General features: G+C 40.8%; 2 protein-coding genes across 9 annotated transcripts in view; one reads left to right on the top strand and one right to left on the bottom strand.

Annotated features, from left to right (window-relative positions):
• limch1b (LIM and calponin homology domains 1b) overlaps window positions 1-1,385 on the bottom strand; it is an 83,484-nt gene extending 82,099 nt beyond the window's left edge. For 3 of the 7 annotated variants that reach the window (XM_069170515.1, XM_069170516.1, XM_069170513.1), the window contains exon 1: window positions 1,086-1,384. In XM_069170515.1, coding sequence (XP_069026616.1) covers window positions 1,086-1,181 — 96 coding nt within the window. In that variant the 5' untranslated portion in view covers window positions 1,182-1,384. Of the gene's footprint in view, window positions 1-1,085 lie in introns of all 7 variants that reach the window. The other 4 variants (XM_069170512.1, XM_069170514.1, XM_069170517.1 and 1 more) reach the window with 2 other exon arrangements.
• Window positions 1,386-1,460: 75 nt separating this feature from the next.
• The window catches only part of LOC138211018 (catechol O-methyltransferase-like), a 65,043-nt gene continuing 41,646 nt past the window's right edge, over window positions 1,461-24,857 (top strand). Inside the window, exons 1-6 of one of the 2 annotated variants that reach the window (XM_069170521.1) lie at window positions 1,461-1,488; window positions 3,885-4,010; window positions 5,017-5,075; window positions 5,190-5,454; window positions 6,267-6,463; window positions 6,596-6,911. In XM_069170521.1, coding sequence (XP_069026622.1) covers window positions 5,199-5,454; window positions 6,267-6,463; window positions 6,596-6,911 — 769 coding nt within the window. In that variant the 5' untranslated portion in view covers window positions 1,461-1,488; window positions 3,885-4,010; window positions 5,017-5,075; window positions 5,190-5,198. Of the gene's footprint in view, window positions 1,489-3,784; window positions 4,011-5,016; window positions 5,076-5,189; window positions 5,455-6,266; window positions 6,464-6,595; window positions 6,924-24,182; window positions 24,205-24,857 lie in introns of those variants that run through there. The other variant, XM_069170523.1, reaches the window with a different exon arrangement.

Below are 24,857 nucleotides of genomic sequence, written 5' to 3'. Positions count from 1 at the left end.
CTGAACCAATCGACTGAGTGGCGATGATTGAGGAAAGCGTGGCTGTAATCAAGGTTATACAGGTAGCACTCAACGGATATACATCCGATGTGTCAGTGATTAATCACAGAGGGTTTGGGAGGGGGGGGGCCCCGAAAATCTTCTCAAGTACAGAGAGGCCCTATAATCAGGGCAAGCACCCCTGCTTACACTGAGACAGGAACTTTAGAAAAAAAAAAAAAAAGCTTTGTGCCACAGTGGGTTTTAAAATGTGATTCTTAAGCCATTATGTAAACCTACAAAGCTGTGACTGCATTCCACCAACATGCAAAAGGTAACCAGCCCAGTCGTCGGGTGTTTCGAAGGCGGACGAGAGGAGAGCTCACTGCAGGATGACAAAGTCAGACTGAAACCGGGGGCAGGCAAGTGCCGTGATTGAAATTCTCCCAGAACAAAACCTTGTTTGTGTGATTATTGTTCACCGGGCTCGCAATGAGGCAAAAATCCATTCCACATGATGCATTCATTGTTTTCAGCAAAACAGGCAGCAGACCCCACAGCAGCCACAGCTACTGTACAGCAGCCCCCACTGAAAACAACTGAAAGCCTGCTGCAACATTTAGGAGGGTCTGGTTAAAAAAAAATAATTAATATATATGTGCAGTATCCTGGTTGTAACATTGCTGTGTTATTATAACTGGGGTCTATCAATGGAGGTTAAAAATGTGGGACAACAAGGTGATTCATTTCTTTATAGGACTATTGTATTGAATATGATTAAAATACTCATAATTACAAAATGTAGGAGATAAATGCACCATTGAGCCACAGGCAATCCATCACGGGAACTTCACAGACATATTATGAGGGAGTCACATTATTGTAGTTTTTGTCACCTTTCAACAGGTGACGAAGCAATAAAAAAAAAATAAAAAAAAAAATAACTGGCGTTTTAAAGGAGAAGGCGCCGCAGACAGGAACTGTAAACCAGTAACTAAGGCCACACAATGACAACAACAACAACAACAAAAAAAACACCTGCGCGGAAATAAGGGGAAGCAAAGAGCCGAGGAGCTGAGACAACGTTTGGCCCGTCAGTGACTCACCTCGATCCATTTCTGCGCCTCCTGAAACGCGGAGTGTCCGGCCGACTCGGGGTGATGCTGATGAGACTGTCCTATGTCTGCAACCGGACTTGCCATTTGGCGGTGGAAGCTCTGCTCTTCAAAGAGTTAAAATGCCTGTAAAAAAAAAAAAAAAGAAAAGAAAAAAGAAACGTGTTGAAAGCAGCCCGGCGCCGCGTTATTCCACCGGGGAAAAAATCAGTCGTCGACCGGTGCGTGCGTCTGCCGAGCTCTCTTCCCCTCCGTCGGTTGTAGGTGTCGCAGCTGGCGGCAGCACCGGCGAACGCGGACGGAACCAGTTGCTGCTCTCCGGTATCGCTCCTGTTTGGGCAAAGACGAGCAGCGTCAAGTCAACCAGAGCTACCGACGGGAACTTCCGGTGCAGGTATTAAAAAAAAATAAAATAAAAGCTTTTAAATGGAGAAACGCGCTGCAGGATTGGGGTCATTCAAGATGTAACGTCACAGAAAAAAGTGCGACCGGAAGTAGCCGAGTAATCCACATTTTTATATAATAATAATATATGTTATTATATAATAATAATAATAATAATAATAATAATAATAATAATTTGATCCAGTGCAGTCACCAAACTTTTAGCATCAGAGATGACAAAACCTTCGGCCTTTCACAACTCTTACCGCGGTTTCGACATTTATAGATTCTCAAGAGACTCTTTAATGCAGCTGCTGAGATGAAAAACCTCCAGTGAGTTTAACGAGTGTAAAAATTGTCATCGTCTTTCGAATTGCAAACAATCTTTCCTCCAACTCAACACAAATGGCAACCGGAAGTAAACAGTGGCTTTATTTGGGCGGCATAAACCAACCGGAAGTGCGTAATTAATTGCTCATTATGTATGATGTGTAAAAATGTCCCTTTTTATTTAATTGTTTTCATAGTGTTATTATTAGTGCGAGAATATCCTTCTGTGCGGTTTCACAAACAGACTAAAAAAAAGTGAGGAATAATGCTGAAAAAAAAAAAACCTCCTTTATCACACATTTTTATTAAAACTGAATAGATTAGACGAAGGGTGTTTTCAACAGACCTGTAACTGACCTAATATAAGCATGATTGATGGCTGTGACCGTAATGGACAAGAACTATGTCAGAATTGATCATTTATAAAGATGATTGCCTACTTTTAGCGCCCTCTTTTGGCTTCCATTGTATGCTCTTATTTTGATGGCAACGTACTTCCGGTATAAATCTAGCTATTTTCTTCTGGCTTGACTCAACTGGACTGACAGGACTTGCACACCGCAGTATGATCAGCTTCAATGGCCCAAAAATAAAAAAATAAAAAAAAAATCTTCCACCAGCAGCCAATGAGGGCAGCAACACGCTGGGGATCTCACACCCACTTTCATTATGTGGGGCAACTGAGAGAGAAGAGAGTTCCCTGATTTAGAGCAAAGGCACCCGAAACTAAGGGTCAACTCGGACCTCCATATGTTGATTAAATGTACCATTAACTTAAACTATGCTGTTTAGAAAGAGTTAGATTTTTTTTTTATTCAGTCTATCCTCACACTCTCATTGGTTGTATTCTGTTATAAATGATGGTTTCAGTGACTTAGAGATTTGAAATATAAAATTGGGTAAACTTAGTTCAGCTGCTTACAGCTGGTGGTTCACTGTAGGCTCTGCAGTCTGTCATTTTTTTTTTATTTTTACAAAAACTATTGCAGCCAGATATTGAAATAGAACATTCCTCTTCATCCTAATGTAAATTTGAGATGCAATTCCCTTCGGACGTTATATAATAATTCTCTATTCTGTCAGAGTCACAGTGAAAGCTGTTTTGTACATAGAGCTGCAAAGATTAGTGGATTCATTCATACGTTTATTGACACAAAATGAATTGCCAAATTTTTTGATAACTGAATAATCGTTCTGAGCCCTTTTTAAATAATACAAAACATGTTAAAAAAAAAAAAAAAAACTCCAGCATCTTCAATGTGAATATTTTCTTTTATTTGCTTTGGCTCATAGAGAACACAATCGACAGATTAATCGATAATGAAAATAATTGTAAGGTGCAGTCCCTGTTGTGTCACAGCAGTGTTTGCACTGGAAGCGGTGGCTGCTGAGCATTAACAAGTACTCGCTATCTAGCAGTAAAACACGAATGAGCTCCTCTTCGAACCGTGGAAACAGTTTTGTAATACTGCAAGCAAAAGTTGATATCTCACCAGCTGCCCAAAACGTGTTTATAGGAGTTAGTTAGATAGCTGTTAGTTTATGAAACTGAATTCCAGACTTTCTGTTCCTCAAGATATAATAATAATAATAATAATAAACTTTATTTGTATAGCACATTTCATACAAGAAATGCAGCTCAAAGTGCTTTACAGAAACAGAATTACGTGCAGTGTTTCACATAAAAACAGATATAAATTTTCTTTGGGCTGTTTCCTGGGAAACCTCCAATAAACCAGCAGCAGATGATCTCAGTGTTCTTGAAGGCTCATAGTTCACCAGAGAATATATATCCCAGTCATAAGACGATGCCAGTCCAAACTTTGCAAAAACCCTGCAGACGCTCACTTTACTCGGTGATATTCTTGTCTCTCTGCTGACCCCTGGTGGAATAATCCGGCAGGTGCCGAAAAGGAGGGAGGCGGAGCTTCTCAGGACAGATCTGCTTGCGCGTGCAGTTTGTCCCGAAGGTGTGTGCTCACGCGCCACTCCTCCCTCCTGTTTCTCCAGCTTTCTCTTTCCTGGATACCGAAAATACAACTTGGCGGTTTTCTTTCGTGCTGTTGTTCCCGACAGGGTCTGTGTCCTCTTGACATCCAGGAGTGACTGTGTCTTGTAAACTCACAGACATTTACAGTGACCTCACTGAGACAACAACGACTATCCGACAGGACTCTGAAACCTGGACGGACAGTCCGGCCGGTAGGTTACCATCACTACTATTACGTTGCTGCTTAGGAGTCAAGAAATAGGCTCACTTTTCTTGTTAAAAATCAAATTTTTCTTCGTTTGTTATTCAACATGTTCAACAAGTTGCGACAATAGTAGTTTTAGCCTCTATATTCAAAATGTTAACAATGTTTATTGATGTAATAATGCCAGAAATATTGTGAAAAAAACTGTATTGCCTATTCAGTTTTGTTTTCTTTTTTTGTTTGTTTATTCCGAGACGCAGTAGGCTATAAAAAAAAAAAAAGAAGAAAAAAGATAACTGTGCATTTCTATCTTACAGATAGTTTAATTTCGACAAAGATGCACATTCAGAGATTTACATTTAGCTTGGAAATGTTCTAACATACAGAAGAAATGCAGTTTCTAAAATTGTACTCACTGGGGAACCAAAAAGAAGAAACACTGGGTGATTTATTCACGACTTGAAATTTATTTCTAAAGGGCTATGTATCAATTATCTTGTGGTAAAATAATGTTAAATATAAAACCAAAACAGTTGACAGTCTTCCTGGAGATGGTTAATAATCTGCAGCTTTTTTTTTTATTCCAACATGACAGCAGATTAATTCAGGGAAACCACTTCCTGTAGTGGTTGATTGAAAGCAACACCTGCACACTCTCAGTGTTATGATTTAAAAAAATCGAAAGTTCTTACTAGTTCATACAAAGCTAATGACCACCTTGTACCTGCAGGGGGTGCCAGAGGTTAACGTTGATGTCATTTGTTTATGGGGACGAATCACACACAGCTTCATGTCTCCTAATGCGATCTGAATTTAGAAGTAGAAGTCAAGTTTGAGCCTTTTGAAGTCCAGTCATTAATGGACCAATCGCAACGTGTCCAACCCAAGTCAAATCTAAAGAGTCTAAAATTGTGAAGTTTGAACTCGTGCATACAAAGACACTTTCAATCATGGAGAAATGATGGCGGCATTAATCTGCTGAAATTAAATGAAAATTTGCTTCTTTTTTGCAGAAATAAAATGCAGAAGGAGAGCCAAAACTGCAAACTTTCAAATTCACCTTTCCAACGGGGTATTTAAAATTGTTTCAGTGACTTATTTGATCTCCACAAACTGATCTTAGCTTCTCTATCTTTTAATCCACACGTTTGAAGGCTTCTTAACGGGGTTTTTTCCCCCCCCGCAGTTATTCAAAATGTGGTTGGTCGCCGTTTCCCTGCCGCTGCTTCCCGCCATCGTCATGGTCTCCAGGCGTTACGGCGCGCAGGTGGCCTCGCTGTGCCGTCGGGCTCTGGCCTGGGCAACGAGGTTGGCGCGAGGGAGGGCTTGTGTCAGGAGCACCCACGCCTTCGTCTTCTCCAACTGCACCCACGGCAAAGCCGACAGCGTCCTGACGACCTTTGACCTTTACGCCGAGACGCACCGGTCTCTCTGCGTCGGCCCTCGGATCGGTGAGCGAGCGTTAGAACGGGTGCATGAAGTAAGAAGCACCGAATCAAATCTTTTTGACTACCATTTTGTTTTTCCATGAACCTCAGAAATATATTGCAGATTTTCTTAAAGGAGGTTAGAAAGGCAAAGCTAAACATGCTCATGAACTGAGCTTTAAAGTCACGGTTCAACCTCGGATAGCACAAAACGTGGCGTAGTCGTAGGTGGAGTGATGGTGACGTTTGTTGCGCTCGTCTCCCAGAAGTGCAGATTGGTGGCAAAAAAAATAATATTTACAAGTAGAAAAAGGTACCAACAAACAACAAAAATGTTTCCAAACAAACAACTTCTAAACCGAAAGGTTGCACAAGTCAACAGTGTCTCAACAAAGTAGCTGTTACCTTCTCTAACTTGGCCCACACTGACTCCTCCATCCTGAGGAGACCCCTTTAAATGGAGTAAGCCCCTCCCATGAGGCTAATTGATTATAATAAACCTATGGTTTGTCTGCTTACTGCAGAAAAATAAAACAGAAAACAATTAATTTTTTTCCCTTCGCTGCACTGAGCCCAACAAATCTCTCAGATAAAATTGTGAAGTGTTGTTGTTTACCTCCCGGGTTTATTAGTTTATTAAGTCATTGTATGATGCCGTAACATGATTTATGAGCAAGTTTCAGAATAACTAAGACACTAATCAACATCATGTGCTGCTCTAAATTCCTCATCCGTGGCGTAACAGCCACCGTTTATGATCCAAAAATGTAAACTCCACTCCATTGATGTAAGCTGACGAAGAAGAATAACGCCAGGTGTGTTTCTTGCGGGCTCAGGTGAGGCGTTGGATGAGGCGGTGAGGCGCGTCCGCCCCCTGCGGTCGCTGGAGCTGGGGACCCACTGTGGCTACAGCTCAGTCCGCCTCCTGCGTCTGCTGCCCCCTGCTGGCAGGCTGATCACAGTGGAGCTGGATCCGCTCACAGCAGATCTGGGGGAGGAAATCATCCTGGTGGCCGGCTTCAAACACTCTCAGGTACAGTCGGGGAAGGATTCAAAAAAAAAACATCCCAATGAAAGACGAGCAAAACTGACAACGGTGACTGAAATCCAGCTGTGAAATTTTAAACCTTCTTTTCGCTCTCTCCTCATTTCTGATCTTCCTCAGTTCCAGGTGTTGACGTGCAGCTCGGCTGAGGCCATCCCGACGTTGCGCTCACGTCCGGAGCCCGATCGAGGGGCCGGCGGCGAGGCCTTCGATCTGGTGCTGATGGACCACGATCCCCAGCAGTACCTTCCAGACCTGCTGGCCTTGGAGAGAGAGGAGCTGCTCTGCCCCTCCGGCTGCTCCGTGCTGCTGATCAAGAGGAACCAGAGCGCTGACGACCTCGTGGGCATCCTGGATCACATCAGATGGAGGGCAGACTGCTACTGCATCCAGACTGAGCTGCAGTTTATGATGGAGATCTTTTACCGCAACGAAGGTAACAGCTAAGGTGTGGACTTTACATACTACTTGTGTTAAGTATTTTATAATGTGTTAGTGTTATAAATGGGGTAATGAATGGAGTTTGAGTAAAGATTTATTTCTAGTAATTAAACAACGCAAGGTTATTTGTACAGTACATTTTAACGACAAGGCAATTCAAAATGAAATAAAAAGAAATTAAAAAAAAAAAAAATTTAAATAGTGCGTAAAACATTAAAATGAAAAAAAAAAAAAAAAAAAAAAGATAAAATAGGATAAAAGGAGTAGTGGAGTGTTAAAATTTAAAATACAGAAATAAATTGCAGTGTAAAAAAATTAATAAAGACTGCTCTTCTCTGATTGGCTGTTAAACACAACAGGAAACACACGTGATTCCGCCAAAATAAAACGACAAATGACATATTTTTCCATGACAGCTGCACTTATAAATAACAGTCGGTAATTAAAACGGAATCAAAATATTTTTTCGCAGGCTGGTTGGTTTCATGAAAGGCAGCAGCAAACAGAAAAAAAAAAAAGTCTTTAAGCGTGATTTAAAGGAGCTGAGAGTTTGCAGCAGACCTGCAGGTTTTCTGGGAGTTTGTTCCAGATAAGCAGAGCATGAAACCTGAACGCTGCTTGTCCATGTTTAGTTCTGACTCTGGCAACGGTAAAGCAGACCTGTCCCAGACGACCCTGAGGGGGGTCCGGATGGTTCATGAGGAAGCAGCAGATTGGAAATATATTGTGGCCCCAAAGGATTCAGATGATTTATAAACCAACAGCAGGAGTTTATAGTTGCTCTGTTGTTCGACTGGAAATTAGCCTCAGAACTGGAGTGATGCGAAACAAGTATTATTTGTTATTACAGTATTGTATGTAAAACAGCAGTCATGCTATAAATGACCCTCCAGTTCTCAATCATTTTTAAATGACAGATGGTTTTGGTGGGATTCATTTTTTTGTGGCAGCATAAGAAATTATGACATATTTCAATTTTAAACATTTCACTTCAGCTTATTTCATCTGCACACTTAATCATATGCAGTTTAGCCCTCCCTCCCCCCCCATACAATTAAGCCCATACAAGATACAAAACAATGTTTTTTTAACGTTAGAAAAATCCCAAATGTGCTCACTCACAATCACGTCACCTCACAACAAAAGAAACAAAAGAAATTTACCAGATGTTGGACCACAGAGGAACCACTGGATGGCACTCTCTGCTTTTTTTTAAAAGAACATTAGCTCAGATCTTGAACTGGCTCTGACATGTGGAAGCCTTTAAAGGGAAATACCACCCATTTTAAGGACCTCCGTGTTATCTTTGCACACCAGGAAATCTTAGTTTATACAAACTGGAAACATAACCTTGAAACTTATAATGTAAACACCCCCCCCCCCCCTTTTTGTTTCCTGATTTATTCATCTTGTTTAGACACACACTCTGTCTCCTGTCCATGTTGTGATATTTCCCATCAAACCCCAGTGTCAGTATAAAATAAAACATTTGCAGGGAAAGTGCTCCCAGTCATTCATTCCCCCCCCCCTCCCACCCCCTCCCACCCCCTCCCCTCTTTTCTGCTCATGCTCAGCTCTAAGTGGCTATCACGTCTAAGATTCAGCGTCCCAGAAAGCATCTCAAAGAGACTCTCGGCGTTGTTCTTCATCGGTGGACTTTTTTTTCTTTCCCTGCGTCTAATGGCGCCGCCGAGGCTTTCAACACAGCTGGAAGGCCGTTACATGCTTTACAGACAATTTAGTGCCCAATTTCAATAAATAATATTTGCGCAATAACGATTTAATTAAACGCAATGTTTCCGGGAGCCTCGGGGTGGGTTTAGGTCGCAATTGTTGCACAACAGCACGATGAATGCTGTAATAACTCAAATTATACGAAAGTTAGAGCAGTTAAAAGGGGGAGAAAACGAGCGTTATTAAGTTTAGGGCCGTACACAGGAAAGGGACCGGAGCTGTTCAATGTGTCCACAGAGCAAAAACTGGTAATGGGGTGGGGTGGGGGGGGGGGGGGAGGGGGGTGAGCTTTCATTAATACTTCATAATCTGATACTTTGATCACTATTTTGCGCAGCGGGGGAAGTCATGATTGTATTTTCCTGATTTAAGACTTTGAGGGGAAAAGGTGTTAGACTTCCAGGAAGCTCCGACATAAAGTTTTATTTTTCGTTTATCAAGACGACTGCCCGGCCGTCTGCGTTTATAGCGGTGACCCTTATTTCAGTTCAATATGAATTATTACCATACGAAAACAGACCGTGGGCATGAGGGTTATTGTTTGTGATTGTTTGCTCTCCATCCGGTAACACCACCTCTAATATGGAGAACTGCAGCAACACAAACAAAGTGATTAGTTTTACAAAGTTTTTATCTTCACAATAACAAAATTAAAAAAAAAAAAAAACTCCTTTAATTCCAAATTAAGACGTAGCATTTGGAAAAAGGAAAAAAGGTGACGCCCACACCGAGGAAGTGATTGCCTGCGTGCAAGCGAAAGTACTGAATATTATTATCGCTAATTAGCAATCTGGAGCGTTTCACTTAGGAAAGAAAATAGCAACATTCTGGGTGCGTGTAATCATCTTTTCATCCCTTGCAAGGCGTTTGCAATTTGTGCTTTGGAAGGAAAAAAGAGCTCGTTTCTCGATGGCAACAAAGGGTTCTGCTTTTTCCAGCTTTGTAAATATTTACAGCGCGTTTATGAGCCGGTTAAAGCGTTGTGTTTGAATTCTACGACAAAGAAAACCAAAAGGAGAGATGTGACCGTAAAAACAGGATTTTAGGGGCTTGCGCGTATCTCTTTCTCGTCGAGTCACATCTCGGTGGACGAAAGCTACGTGTATTTATGCATTTCTGTGCAGCTTTTGTGTTTATATTTACATATTTGGACATCTTCTCCGATCTCAGCACGGATAGTCCCCGAAACTTCCCACGAGACGAGCGTTCCGGCCAAAAAAACGCCAGAGGTGATTTAACGTTTCCTTTCCCTCCATTTAGAGCACCGCCAGTGTACACACTGATGTACAAGCATATGTAAACACCGTGCTCTGTGACCACCCCAACATTTGCCCCCTTCTTTCAACTCTAACCTCCCACCCCCCACCCCACCAATTGAAAAAAAATCTCCAATTTTAATGGGTTCAATTTTCGGTGTTCCTCCCTCGCCGAGCTATGAAGTGCACTCTGTGCGACGGAGGCCCGAAGAGCGGATGTAAACACAGCTTTCAATTATAAATCAAACCCCTAAAAGAGCCACGCTCTGCTGCCCTCGGGCTCTCCGCACAAAGGCACGGCCTTCATACCAAAACAACCCACGTTGCACTGCTGGGAACTTCTGGCCGCCTATTCACTGGGATAAATTCATAACCGAGACAGACGCTCCTTCACTGGCTGTGATTTTTGTGAGTTATGCGGAGGATGTTATGCTCATCTTTTGTGTTGTGCCGGCTGCTGTGTGGCTGCTACGATCCTACGTGACACTTAAAGCAGAATTTAGCCTGATTTCTTTGACGTATGTGCAAATTAAAATGACCAGATGCGAGATATTCTGCAGCTTGTATATATATATCACAGTTCATTTTAATTTCATGAAAAAAATGAAATACTATTTTCTGACCTAATCTTTTAGATTGGTAGTTCTCACCTGGTCCAGTCTCAGGACCCGTCATTAAGTCATGATCCAGATTTTGGAGCCATTCAAATTGATTTCCAAGAAAAACTGTGAGGTAATCCAAAATATGCAGTTAAAAACACAAATTAAAAATGCAACTAAGCCTAAATGATATAAAAAGGCAACAGAGAACGGCAACTAGACGCACGCTGCATTATGGGAAACATGTCCTTCAAAATAAAAGCGTAGCATCATAAATTCTGGTGATTTCATAAACAAAGTTAGTTTTTTTTGTTTTTTTCCCTCACCTTTTTTTTTCATGCACACATCTGATACCCACATAAAACGACCCCGTGACCCCGTTTTGGTTTGTGACCCACCACTTGAGAACCGTTGGTTTTGACACAAAAAGGACTTGGTTATAGTTTGACAATGAGGTCAGGAAAAGATGATAAAAAAAAATACTCCTGTTCAGCTGACAAATGAGCAAACTGAGATGTGGTTGTAAAAAAAAAAAAAAAAAAAAAAGAAGCTTTTATTATGAACCCAGAGTCCAACTACTTCGTTAAACCTGCACTAATTAAAGCCTTTACACCAGACGGTGACATGTCATGACCTTAAAATATTTACAGTGAAAGTGTTAGCAACGACCGACACGTTCAGCCAATACAGAGCAACGTTCATTTGAAGTCCTGCCTCGAGTCAGCGGACGCATTTAGATGCAACATCGCTTTGTACTTCCATGTTTTCTCCAGACAGCCGAGAGTCGTGATTCCCACAAACAGCCCAGAGGACCTCGTCACATAATTGTAAACAAGCAGTGGGCCACACGGGGATTTTAACAACGACAGTAAGAAGTGAACGAAGATGACATTTCAAAAATAATATTCAGCCACAGAAGTTTTATTGTGCCATTGTAAACAAAGGTTATCTCTCCATCATCCCACACCTCATCACAGTGCCTTCCCATCTCGATTACGGTTCTGCGTCTTCATTTCCTTTCTACATCCGCTCGTCTGATAGCACCATAAACATTTATTTTACAGCGGCGTAATTTTGTTTATTTTTTTTTAAAGATTCATATTTTATTGAGTTTTTAAGAAAATGATAACAATAAGCAATAGAGCAGCTTCATTTTTAAATTCACACCATGTTTGCTCTCGGTGAAGGCATAAAGCTTCGCCCTCTGCGCCCGGTTCATCAACTGGAGTGGGCAGAGCAGCAGGAGAACGGAGACGCTTGATGGGCTCTCCAGAGACCAAGGGACTTCTATATTTGGTGCACTTTGAGAGGCTGCGATCCCACCCCACTCACACGCACTCACACGCACACACACACACACACACATATACACACACACACACACACACACACACACACACACACACACACACACACACACACACACACACACACACTTCATTTCAGAGTTGTGTAATGATGCTGTCACTTGAAAATCTTGTTTGTCCGACGTGTCATCTTTCCTGGGGGAGGATGTCGCCTTGTTGTCAGATTGTCACCTCTTTATTTTATAGATATCACTGTTTCTTAATAAAAGAGTTCGGCAAGCTGAAGGTTTGTTATAGTTTTCCAATCAGTGACTTTTTAATTTATACTATATTTATCATTTTGCTTGATATAAGATTCAGTGTATGCTGCTATTTGATTGCCCTGTCCCTCCCACACCTCCTTTCATTTACACTTTTCTCAGTCTGACATTATTAATAGGAAAATATCTCTGGTTGCCAAGTGTGCAAATATGCAAAGAGAGACTTTCCAGATTTATAACATGCCTAATTAAACTGATAAACTGAGTAGCATAAAGATGGCTTTCTGTGAGGGGAAACCACTTTGATAAATGAATAAGCTGGGATCAGATCCAGGAGGTCTGTGTGACCTCTTCCTTTATTTCCTATGATTTTGATTAGTGTCAGCTATTGAAAAATGAAAACACTCCAGCTCCCTTTTTTCTTTTTAATCTGTGGAGGGATCCGATAATATGAAGAGACTCCACCGCCCGCCTTTGACCCAGACTTCAACCTACACACATACACAGAACAACACATATGTATTCACACACACGCACACACAGAACAACACATGTATTCACACACACACACACACACACACACACACACACCCCACCCCCACCCCTGTGGAGAGATGGAAGATTGAGAGAAAATAGACCTCCCACCATGTGGTGTCTTAAGAGGGCTGAAGCCTCTCAGAATGTACTTTCTCGGCTCCAGGTTTGAAGAGACCTCCTACGCTTGACAATCTTATTTTCGGGGTGGAGGGGAAGCAAGACATGCAAAGCACGAACATGCTGAGGGGCTGAGGGGGAAATTTGACGAGCACTACTGCAGCCTTTAGACATTTTCACTGAAATGGTGACCGTATGTCTCCATTTGGGGAAAAAAAATAGAGCATGCGGTGCTGTTCAAAGATTATTTAACTGGTTATTCATTATAGTCTGCATTGTAAAAACTTATAAATAAATGCAAATAGATTTTCAAAATCAAAAAACAATCTGGATGTTGTGTTCTTATTCGCTACCAATTGTAACCATTCTGAAGAATTTACATTAAAATTGGAGAAAAGTGAGTGTTTTATCTTTAGTTTCAGCTTGATAATTTGCTTGGTGTGCACATTGACAGGTGTTAACCACCCAGCTAATTACCTAGAAAATTGCACAATTAAGCAGCAACTGCGTAATGACAGTAGTATTGGTTTGATGGTGACCTTCGCAGCGTGTCACTGCTACAGCACCCCCTGGTGGAAGCTAGAGGACCCGCACGTCCACGAGCATACATTCAAAGTATATAATGAAAAGGTTTTTATTTCATTTTCATGTTCATTTCCTAATGACATTAATATTTTGGTTGAGTAGTTCATCAAATGGTAAAGAAATTAAACATTTATATCTGGTGTAGAAATCACGTTTGAGGCCAGATGGGTCAGAGGTGACGTGAACGGAAACCGGGTCATGATAGCTTGTCAGGAAAGAGGGCTAAATTACGTGACGCACACGGTGCCGAGCTGCATCTTAAGTTAAGCTTCAGGTTCCCAGCTTTCTTATGTTGTTTACCACAGACACTTTTGACCCGCTATCTCCCTCCAAAGATCCCGTTTTATCATCTTTTCTTGTGTAAATCGGGTTTCATGAGCCTTTATTTTGTGTCTTTTCGTACATAATTATTATTATTATTACTTTCATAGACAAATATTATAGGTTCATCAAAATATACGACTTACTTTTTGAAGGGTCATAAACATGCATGTAAGAAAACATGCACAACCAGTGTTGAATTTTGTAAATACGATCAAGATATTTCCATGGTAACCCATATTTAGCTCAGGCTAAATGCATTAATATCTGCTAAGCACAAGCTAATGCTATCGACCTGCTAACTGCTGGTCTAAAAGGTATCGTAATTTAATTGTGTCAAGCCACACTTGAGCACTCCAAGGCGAGAAAATATGATCAACTCTGATGTCATAGTTTTAGTTAGAGATATGTACAAATTCACTTAAACCAAGTCAACCTGCTAACCAGCTGGCAAACTGGTGGTTTAAAATAAAAAAAATAAAAAAGACTGACCCCTCAAATAAAACATAAATGCTTGATTTATTTATCAACAATGTGTCCTTTCTCCCTATGAAGGTTGGAGCTTTTAAAGTCAAAATGCAGCAAGGTGGCAGATCGATGTTCAATGTCAACAAGGGGAAAAGTCGGCATTGTAAAGCAGGAGAGTGTTGTACTTTGCGTTTGTGTGGTTCGTGGCTGATGAGGGCACAAGACTTTTAGTCAGTAAAGCAAATTTGTTTGTGACTTTTGTCAGATTCTGCTTTTAGTGGAAGAAAGTGGACAGAAAATTTTTTACTTTGGTGTTCTTGCTTTATGTTGGAAAGCCTTTTCAGCTTCGAAAAAAAAAAAAAAAAAAAAAATACCCGGCCAATTTTCCTGTCAGAACAGTCGTTATTAAGGCGTATATTCAGAACAAGGCACAAAACTAGAGTACAGAAGAGAGAAAGAGCCAAATGGGACAGAGAGAAGGTCGATGAGGGAGATGCAGGAGGAATACTCTCGGTGAAGAGATGGAACAAGTGCAATTAGTTCAATAAGCGCACATTGGCAGGACATCTTATTATCATTGACCTTTTATGTATTATTCAAGCTTTTGGTCGCCCACCAGGGTCGAAAAACAGATTGTGTGTGTGTGTGTGTGTGCATTCTCTTGTTCACTATGGATTGAACTCGACTGCATCATCAACCTTTCAAAGCCCACTAACGGTGTTATTGATTCCTGCACAAAATATATACAAAAAGGTGGAACGGTGAAATGTGAAGTTGTTGATCTATAAGTTAGCGGGGAAATAAGAGATGAATAGCTACTAAATAAAAAAAAACAAAGTTGCTCAGCGGAGAGCAGAGAGGATTATTTGACTAAAATGTACAGTGTACACTCCATCATCCCTTATTTTGGAAAATACAGCACAACAATAATTAATATGGTATTTTGATGTTTATATCCGGGATACATATAGTATGTTTTCTCAAATCGATTCAGCCTAAAACTAGGGGTAGGTCATGATTTTTAAAACGTCATAATTTTTTTTTTAAATCCAATAGTTTCTGCGATTATCGTCTTGTTTTATTTCCCTTATTTTTTCCCGCTCCTGGTAGTAATGCCTTACTTTCACCAGAAGGTGGTGGTAATACACCTAAAAGCTGTTTAAATAATAGTGGAATAGTTTACAATACTATCAGAAAGTATTTTTGCAGAAAAACAAAGATCAAACTCAAATGTGACTTTAATCATACTCTAGCAGCTTTGTGAGCAGCCATGACGTTTACCATGTTAAATATTATAGTTTTGCATGTTTGCATGCAATCAATGACAAATTGGTACGTACAAGTACAGCTGAGGCATTTCAAGCAAAACTACTATTTGCTCGGAACTATTCCATTTTTAATCGAATATCCCTGAAAGCAACATGTTCTTCTTCTCCTTATGTTATTTAAAGGCGGCTGGCAGGCAGCTTTTAGGTACATTACCGCCACCTTCTGACGGGAGTCACGCATTACATCCAGGCGCTGGTAAAAAAAAAAACAACAACAGGGGAAATAAGGAAGAACGATAGTCGCGTATACCAATCGATTTTGTAGATTTTAACGAAATTTGTGCATCATCCCAAGAATGTACAAAATGTAGCAATCCCCATAGTGGTTGTTGATATATTTCAGTCTGGACCAAACTGGTAGATCGATGCACTGACCGACATTACCATCCAGAGCTGCTGACGTGATCAAGAAACCCCCGTGTATGTTGGTGGAAACGGTTGCTAATTATGAGGCGTTTAGCCCGCCGCACAGGTTGGTTTCCACAATTGTCAGGTCTGCTCCTATAGTTTCAAAATGGATTCACAATGAGCAGTTAACGAATGACCAAATTAAAAGAATTTCTCTGGCAAATGGCAAAGACGGTACCCTGGCGCTACGTGGTCCACCGTGCCCCCAACAGAAAAGGCCATAATGACCTTATTTCAAAAGGGAGAGTAATTCCAACAAACTGCCATGGGTGGAGCAGAAACGGTTATGGAGCCGCTGAGTTTATTTCCCATGAGTCCATTACAGTTGAAGTAGCCATAGATATATTAAGCCTCGAAGCAGAAAAAAAAAAAAAAAGCAGCATGTGATCCAAGACGGCTTTCAGGATAGCTGGTAGAGCCACAACATCATATAACATTTAAATTGTATTATTATGATTTTTTTTTTTTTTTTTTTTTTTTTCATTTTTGATCAGCACACGGGAACTGAGGCTATCTTTCTGAATCCCTAATGGCCTGAATTCACTTCCAGAGCCATGTTTTACCCACACCCCCCACTGTTCAACCTCTTTGCTATAGCTGTAATTTCTGTTTGAGATTCCCCCCCCCCCCTTTGCACACAGCTGCTAATGGTTGCTGTGAATGTGTAAGCCAATGCATCTCCGCGGTGTTTCATCATTTTATTGGGGGTGGGGGGGGGGGAGGACGAGGACGAGAGTTCCTCAAACCCTCTTGTGTGTAGACCCTTCGTTTTAAAAGCCCACATGAGAAGAGGAGGGCTGCATTGCTCTGTCGTCCAAATGGACTTTTCATTAGGACGCAGAAATGGGTTCGGGTCACGCTGGCGGCATCATAGATGATCAAATCTCAAACAATGGAAGCGCTGGCTCCGCTCCGGGTCTTTGTTTACTTGTGTGAGTCCAGGTGTGTGTGTTTGTGTGTGTTGGTTGGACCTGAGCCCGCCTGTGATCAGCTGTATTAACAAGCGAAATTTAACCATCAGTTATTTATCACGGAATGGGATGGAGATGATTTTCCCAACATCAAATGAATATTTTGAGGAACACAATATGTGTCGTCATTTTCAGGTTTTTCCAACGTTGCTCAGTTTCTTTGTGATCACAACATATTGTGGTTGCAATAAATCAAAGCTTAAAGGGATCACAGCTGTGAAGATAAGAGGACTGATACCACTCTCACACCTGTCCATTCAGTTTAAGGCTCCGGCCGGCTGCCGGTTGGTTAAACTCAGCAGGAGGACTGGAAACAAGTGGGTGAAAAGTTCTCTTGGATTTGTCCTGAGGTAAAAAAAAAATGCACTTTGGGGAAAAAAAGTCATCATTTTGCGCTACAGATTGTCATTTTGAGAGGGGACCCTAATTAACAGTGATCTCGCTCTACTGGTTATAACTTTAAAACTGAACAATTAATAACCCACAAGAAAGACGTGTTCATCGCAATTGATCAATTTTCTTTTTTTAATTTTTACCTATGTTTTGTCTAATTGGCAAATAGTCACTTTGCTCCCGTTTCCTGCACTGAAACACATTATAAATGAGTTGTTACTCCCTTATGCCACGGGAGTATACCCTTAAGTGAGCGCTTCTGTCGGGCGTAAAGCACATATGATCGAGCGAAGAGAAAGGCTGAAACATAAACATGTAGAGATGGGTCTGTGCATTTTGCAGAAGTGAAGGAAGAAATAATTTCGTGCAGTATATTCATTCTTTGTACTCCTGACAGTAGAATACGCCACGACAGTCCGATATATAAAGGCCCAGTTGTAAAAAGAAATATACTCTGACATACTGTGAAACCGCAAAAAAAACAACAACTTAAAAGCAACTTAGCTTAAGTATCCGTGGATTTCTACCAAGACTTTAGGAAGTTATTGTCCCTGCCAGGAGATAGTCCCCTCAAATAATCAATTTATTTTTTCCATTTTGGTTTGTGTACAGATTGAACTAACAAGATCTAATGTTTCAATTAGTGAGACTTGGACATGGAGCCAGTAAGCTTTGGACAGAGTCAGGAAGATTCTTCCTCTTGTTTCCAGTCCGTGTGCTAAACCACATTACTGGCCAAGCAGCAAATAGCTAGCATATTAGAATCGTAATGGTATTTTCGTCTGTCTCGCGGCAGTAAAGTAAATACAAGCAATTCTCAAAATATGCATTTCAAATTTCTGGTTTCCGTTGTTGTTTAATTATTTCTTGTCTATATTGGCTCAGAAATTGAGGTTCAAAGTTATTTCTTCGCCCTAAAAACAAAAGGAGAAAACAATCACACCACGTGGTCCATTTAGTAGCTGCTGTCAATTACACCTTCCGGCCTTTTCACAGTTTTTATGCAGACTGATTTGGAGCTGAAAATATGTGTTTGTGCAAATGAAAACATCAGCATGAGCACATGAGCAACAAACAAACCCCCCCCCCCCCCCAAAAAAAAAGAAAAAATCACTCTTTCGGGAGGGTTAATGCGTCCCGCTGCCTGTAAATTGCCTGCTTTCGGATCGTTTAATTTTCTAAGGCATCTCTGCGCCTGAAAATCCATTTCCTTACACCATAACACCCTCATGTTGTATGTCTAATTGCAGGGCAGTGTTTGGTATTGTTTGGGATTTCTTTGTTCTATCTCGCTCGGTCCTCCTATTTCATGGAAATTATGCTCCGCGAGGGAGCTGAGAGAAGCGAAGAAAAACACTCCAATCCAAAAAAATAAATAAAAAAAAAATTGCTCCCTCCCCACCCCCCCACAGGCATATTGTAGTTCTTTGATAGGGAAACAAATGAGTGTATCATGTGAATGTGGCACGGGGACATTAAGTGGTTAGAGGTTGTAAATCATAACCCTGATTAAATCTGTCTGGGACCCCAGTTGTCCATTTGCCTTGAGTGCAAAAACCGACCTGATTTGGGTGATTTTCCTGACAGGTCTGTAGATCACGGCCGTAGCGGATCCGCACGGTGCTAGCTTTTATGCCATTAAAGCTATCTGTGTATATTATACGCGAGAAGTACAGTATCCTCGAAAAAAGCACTTATATGACTCGGGGACATCTTTCAACTGTAATCGTCTCTTCTTGTCGGGTGCATCTTATTGTGATGTGCAGGGAGTGAGAGTTGCTGACGACGTTAGCGTGTATTTCCCACTGTCTGGGGTCCCCTAAAACATCAAATCATAAAAAAATCTGTACTTTCTTCTCTTGCTGAGTTTTCTGTTTTTTTTTGCAGAACACAAATTTGAATAAAAGGAAGCACCACGTGCTTTGTTCTTTTTCTCTCGCAGCATTTCATCAGCCGAGTGCTTTTTCTTCTTTTAGAAATGTCAGATCTGTCAAGGCCAGTTTAAAATTGAATACTTTCTCTCCTATTTTTCTCTGCGTTCTGGGTAGAAGGTCAAAAAAAATATACGTTTTAATGAGTTAAAGCACTTTGAAATCAGTTGTATCTTCCACTACTCGTTTTTTGCCACCTATGGTAGATAATTTCCTGGTACAATACAAATGCCACTGATGCAGAAGTAATAATATTACATCTTTTCTTATTACACTTCCAAGATACCAGTTTTATTCTTCATATACTTTGAAGGTTTCAGTACAAAAGAAAACCTAATTGATGAGATATAGTGAAGCCGTAAGAACTTTATCACTTTTAGGTTAAATGCAATTTGACTGTATTTGTGGAAGCCATTGACAAAAATCGAGCAAAAGTTTTTTTTTAATTTTTTTTTATTAGCATCGAGCTCTTTGGACTTTAATATTTCTTCCATGTTAATTGTTGCTAGCAATTTATGTATGTCTTAGTTCAGGCTCAGAGTTGAACAAGTACAGCTGTTTTATTACGAGGCCTTCACGGTAAACTGAATTGTTACTTTCCCCTGATGTTTTGTTCATACTACTTCTAAGTGCGGCTCTTCTGACACATGTAAAAAAAAACAAAAAACAGTAATGTGTTCTCTGCAAGCTCTTGGCTAAAAAAACACCTGGGGTACTTTTTTTTTTTTTTTTTTTTCTTTCATCCAACTCCTGAAAGACAGATGTGAGCGTGTGTTTAGAGGGCTGAAATTTCACTCTTATTTGTTTTTTCACACAGCATTTGGAATCGGACTGCATTCTGCCGTCACGAGTAGGATACGGGGCTTGACCTTGTTTTTCGCACTATTCGCATTGCTGCCCATTATCATATGTTATGCAGCTATTCTTGTCAAGTGCAGAAGCCATTATAATCTGTGGACGTTCAGGGAGGACGGCATCTACTGTAATTAGACCAATCTGCATGCACGCTGTGTGTTTTGCGCTGTTAGTTCTCAGATTTAAGATGCAAATTCATTCGCGCAGAGTCTTAAGATCACCTAATGAACCTCTTAATGCAAGCTTTGATTGCATTCCAGTTGTCATAAAAAGTGATTTGAAAGCTCCTCTGTCTGCATTAAATCTCCATAATGAAGCCAGACAAAAATGCCATGGCCATTAGCGCATGGATTACAATTTTTAATATGTTTGAAGCTCGTTACGTTGAGGCTCATGTACGGGAGGGAGGAAACTGCCATATTTCTTTAAATATTGGACTTAACATCTGGTGTTTACTACAAATAGGATGCTGCACGGTGCAGTAACTTCAATACAGTGCCAGTGCTTAGTGTAAACTTTGCAATTTATTAATATCTTTTGTTTGTAGAGTATACAGAGGCAACGAGGGCAGAGGTCTCCAACGGTTTTTTTTTTTCCTCTGAGAGCTACTTTGACAAAACGAAAGCGCCCGAGAGCTACTCATGTTTAGTAACGTTTAATCACGTAGCTGAGCTCCGTCCAAAACCAGCTGAATAAGATTATTTTCATGTGAACAATAACAAATTTACTCTTTACACATGTTTTGTATCACAACACCTTAAATTCAACAGCATGTGCTTTTTTTTCCGTACGCATTTCAAATTTGTTTTCAACACATATTCCCTTAATGCCTACTGCAGTGCATGTAATTCTTCTGTACTCGTCCGAATGTAAGATTTAACCAGGAAAATCCAGTGTTTCCCCTTCGATTGGGACCCCCCTGCGCCTCCTGAAAGAAACGCCTGTCAAAACGTTGTACACGTCTGGACTTTTAATTTGAAAAGTCGCAGCATTTTGACCGAACTGCGGTGTTACTTTGAGCTCTCCCTCACTCAGTGACGGACACTAAGCTTTATAGCTCCAGGCAGAAAATATTGTAAGTATGTTATTTAACTCAGTTTTGAGCGCCCGTTTCTTTTCCAGCTCAGTGTGTGAGTGTCTGCTGCGTTTTGCAGGCGTGTCGCAGGTCGCTTTACGGTCATCTGATCTCTGTGCGTTTCGTGAAGGGCGGAGCTCAACCTACTTAAGTAGTTAACCTGGATACTTTAGTTAGAAGGAAAGAAGTGAATTCAAAATAAGTATGCCACAAGGATACTGTAACCTGTTTTTCTGATTATAAGATTGCAAAATAAGGAGATTGATTACAACATGAACCCTCTTATTTGTTTACACGCGCCCCACTTTAATAGAACTTGATGAGCTACTCTTTTAATAAGACAAACTGATCAGTTAGATTCAAAATGCCTCTTGTTTTCATTAGTTAAATATAATTCAGTGGCAAAGCGGAGATGCACTTTAAATGATGATTATTTCAAGTAGGAAGTCATTGAAGTGTCTGTTTTATTGTACAGCCAGCTGTTGAAGGAATAAGTTAAGCTTCTTTGCCTGTTCAATGGTTTGCGTGCGGTAGACTTATGATGACCCAGCTCCAGTGAATCCTTTCAGCTCTTAGCTGAAAGTTCCTCTTTGCTTCTTATCTACCTCGCTGAGAAGTCTGCGTCGTTCTTTTTGGAGTTTTCTTAGACAATTGGCCACAATTAAGGGAGATCATCCTCGGCTCTAAATCACCTCCATCGATTGACACTTTGTGTGGCTGTGGGCCGATGATTAGCCAAAAAGTCTTTGACATTAATTTGTAATCCTTTTTTCCTGCTTCGTGCAAATCAACAATTCTCGATCTTCTGAGATGTGTTATTGTGCTAGATGAAGATCTGATCATATTTGAAGACAAATTTAAAAGCAGATAGCTCCGAAGACTTCCTATTTTCTTGCTCGCTGTGAGTCCGTGAGTGCGAGAGACTTTGTTGTTTTTTTGATTCGTAACCAATCGAACTCCAAAAATATAGCAAAAGTTAACTTTTACAACTTGTGTTTGGACCCAAGAAAACCAACCGGTTTCTTCTTAAATTAAGAAGCCTAACAAGCGAAGAAGCTGAACTCCAGCTGTAAGCTCTAAAAGCTTTTCTTACATTTTCAATCTAAACTTTTCTGTCAAGATCCCCCCCCCCCCCACCCTCCTCCCATCCCCACTTCCTGCCCCCCTCCCCACCTCCCCTCCTCCTCCTCACCTCTGCAAATATCCAGCAGTAACAACAGCTGACCTTGCGGGTCTCACCTCTTGACAGAGCTCCGTGTTTGTGTCTGTGTTATTCTATAAATACGAGATAAGGGCCATGGCAGATCCCATGTGTAGCCGTGTGTGTTAATTGAGACCCGGCGTCGGCGACCCCGGTGTATGGCCGAGCCCTCCACGCCACTGCCTATCACTCATGCTGGGTAATTGGTAGCAGTGCAGCAGCAGCAGCAGCAGCAGAGAGTGAACGTCTGCAAAAAGAAACCAAAAAAAACCAACTGAAGAGCCATGACTGACAGTGAACTGTTGAAGAGACTCGTTTGGACAAAAGGATGTGTTGCTTTTTTAGACCGAGTTTCATTAAGGAAACTAGAAGGGGGTGCAGGTGCTACTTTTGTCTTTTTAAACGTGTTCGTTTACACACACAAAGCTGCACGATCGCAACACTAAAAATCACACGGCGCTATTGGAAAGAACATCTCCATTTTTTCATCCATACAGCATGAACTCTCCCTGTGAACTATAGTGAAGCTGTGGTGCCAGATGTTCGTCGAAAGACGAGGCGAATCACTTAAAAAATACAAACTGCCTTCCTAAATAACAGCCAGTGCTCCAGCACAGAAAGCTACACGCTGTGTCTGAAATCACTGACTCGTTTGCTCCTTCAATACTCCTTAATAATAGATACGATCGGTATGATCGGTGTGGAGTTCACCAGAATGTTTTGTGTCTCTAAAATGCAACACATTGCATTGCGAATTTTATATCTCAGTGTCCTAAATATTGTAAAGCTTTCAGAGTTGTTGAAGATGGATAGTTCACTGACATCACAATGCATTGGCTGCCCACGATTAGGGAGAAACTCCATCACAAACTTCATAACACTTCCCTCAGAGCATCTGAGCATCTTGAGTCAATACACTGGCCTTTTAAAGATTTTCTACTTTTTACTTTTTTTTTTAAGGATCTGCACTCAACAGGACATTTTGCACGCTAGTGTATTTGAAATGTTGTATTTATACAACATATATTTATCATTATCTTGTTTTGTTTTTTTTCTATCCCGGTGCATACGTGAGCGATTGTGGTGTAGCAATTTCTCCTGGGGGAGATTAGAAAAGTATTTCTGATTTTGGATGTTCAACCTTATAACATCAAGAAATGTAGTGCAGAAAACAATATTGACCTCCTGAGCTACGTTTCAACCCCTATGTTGGTTTGTATGGATGACGACCGGGTTGTTTGTCACTTTTCTGTATTCTGATAACAGAAAATGTATCTCTATGGACTGTACAATTAGTTTACATCAGCAGATTCATTTTTGTTTTTTAGAGAACACAACACAGAAACAAATTTAAAAAAAAAAATGTATCTGCAAAGCCTTCACTGTGATCATTATCTACATTATAAAAGCATTATTAAGGTTTTTAATATTAGGTTTGAAATAGAAACAGTCAACGCTGACTTGAATATTAGCTTTTTATTTTTATTTTCCATGTGATGAAATCTATACTGTGCATCAGGAGTAAATGTCACCAGTGAACGTAATGCAGGCAGTAATTACTTTTCCCCCAAAGTGTATTTGGCAAAGCAAATTAGCAGCCTAATACCGTGTATAACTACATTTAGCAGCAGATGTGATTGGCTTTTAATGAGCAGCACTGCTCAAAGGTCCGTATGAATAGAGAATTTGAAATGAAACAATACTGTGTATGGAGTTGTGTATCTCGCTGTCACACACTGAATTAGTGGGGCACTGAAACATTTTGTAAATTAAATTTGAAAAATTAAAAAAATATTCTGCATCACAACTGAACCTCGCTTGCATCCAATATTCATCCATCAATAGTGAATATCTTCCTGAAGATCTCCGCTGTTACGTTTCACTGCTTTATATATATATTTTGTTTTGCCATTCAATTAGCATGACCCTCCAAAGAATATGCCCTCCGTTGTGACTGCGCTCACTTCCATCCTTCCTGAATGCCATTTCCACCCATTGGAAGAGGTGACACAATGAGCAGCCCCAGGTATTTTTCACCCCTCCTGAATGGGTGGGTTGTGTGTGTGTGTGTGTGTGTGTGTTGTATAGGGGAGGGAGAGATGGGGGTGCAATATCCCCGGGGGAGGGCAGCAGAAATCCAAGGGAACAAAAACGCATCCATATTTGGCAGGGCTTTTGTCTCCCCTGACAGCTGAGTGTACCGAGGGGGGGGGGGGGGGGGGGGGGCAATAATGAATTGGATTAAATGTGAAAGTAAGAAAGCCTTGCTCCTCAAAGGCCAGGAATAAGGGGATGGAGGGAAGGAGGAGGAGGGCGGAGGGGGGTGGGGGGTGCTGTGTGTGTGTGTGTGTGAGTGTGTATGTGTGTGTGAGGAGGGTTTGATGGGAGTTATGCTAATATGTGTACAGTTTCCACATCACGGATGTGTTGTTTAAAAAAAAAAAAAAAAAAAAAAGTTGGCTCACTCGAGAAGATTAGTGATGTATAGGAAAACAATTTCCTGTTCTTTTTTTTTTTTTTTTTTTTTTTTTCTATGCTCATTAAATGCGCTCTCTGGAATTTGATTTGTTTCCTAAATGCTGTCAGAGCTTCCCC

Source organism: Embiotoca jacksoni, unplaced genomic scaffold (genome assembly GCF_022577435.1).
Source record: "Embiotoca jacksoni isolate LCO1_2020_lvr unplaced genomic scaffold, fEmbJac1.0.p SCAF_5, whole genome shotgun sequence".
In the NCBI taxonomy this organism is placed as follows: domain Eukaryota; kingdom Metazoa; phylum Chordata; class Actinopteri; family Embiotocidae; genus Embiotoca; species Embiotoca jacksoni.
This window is presented reverse-complemented; position numbering and strand designations above follow the sequence as displayed.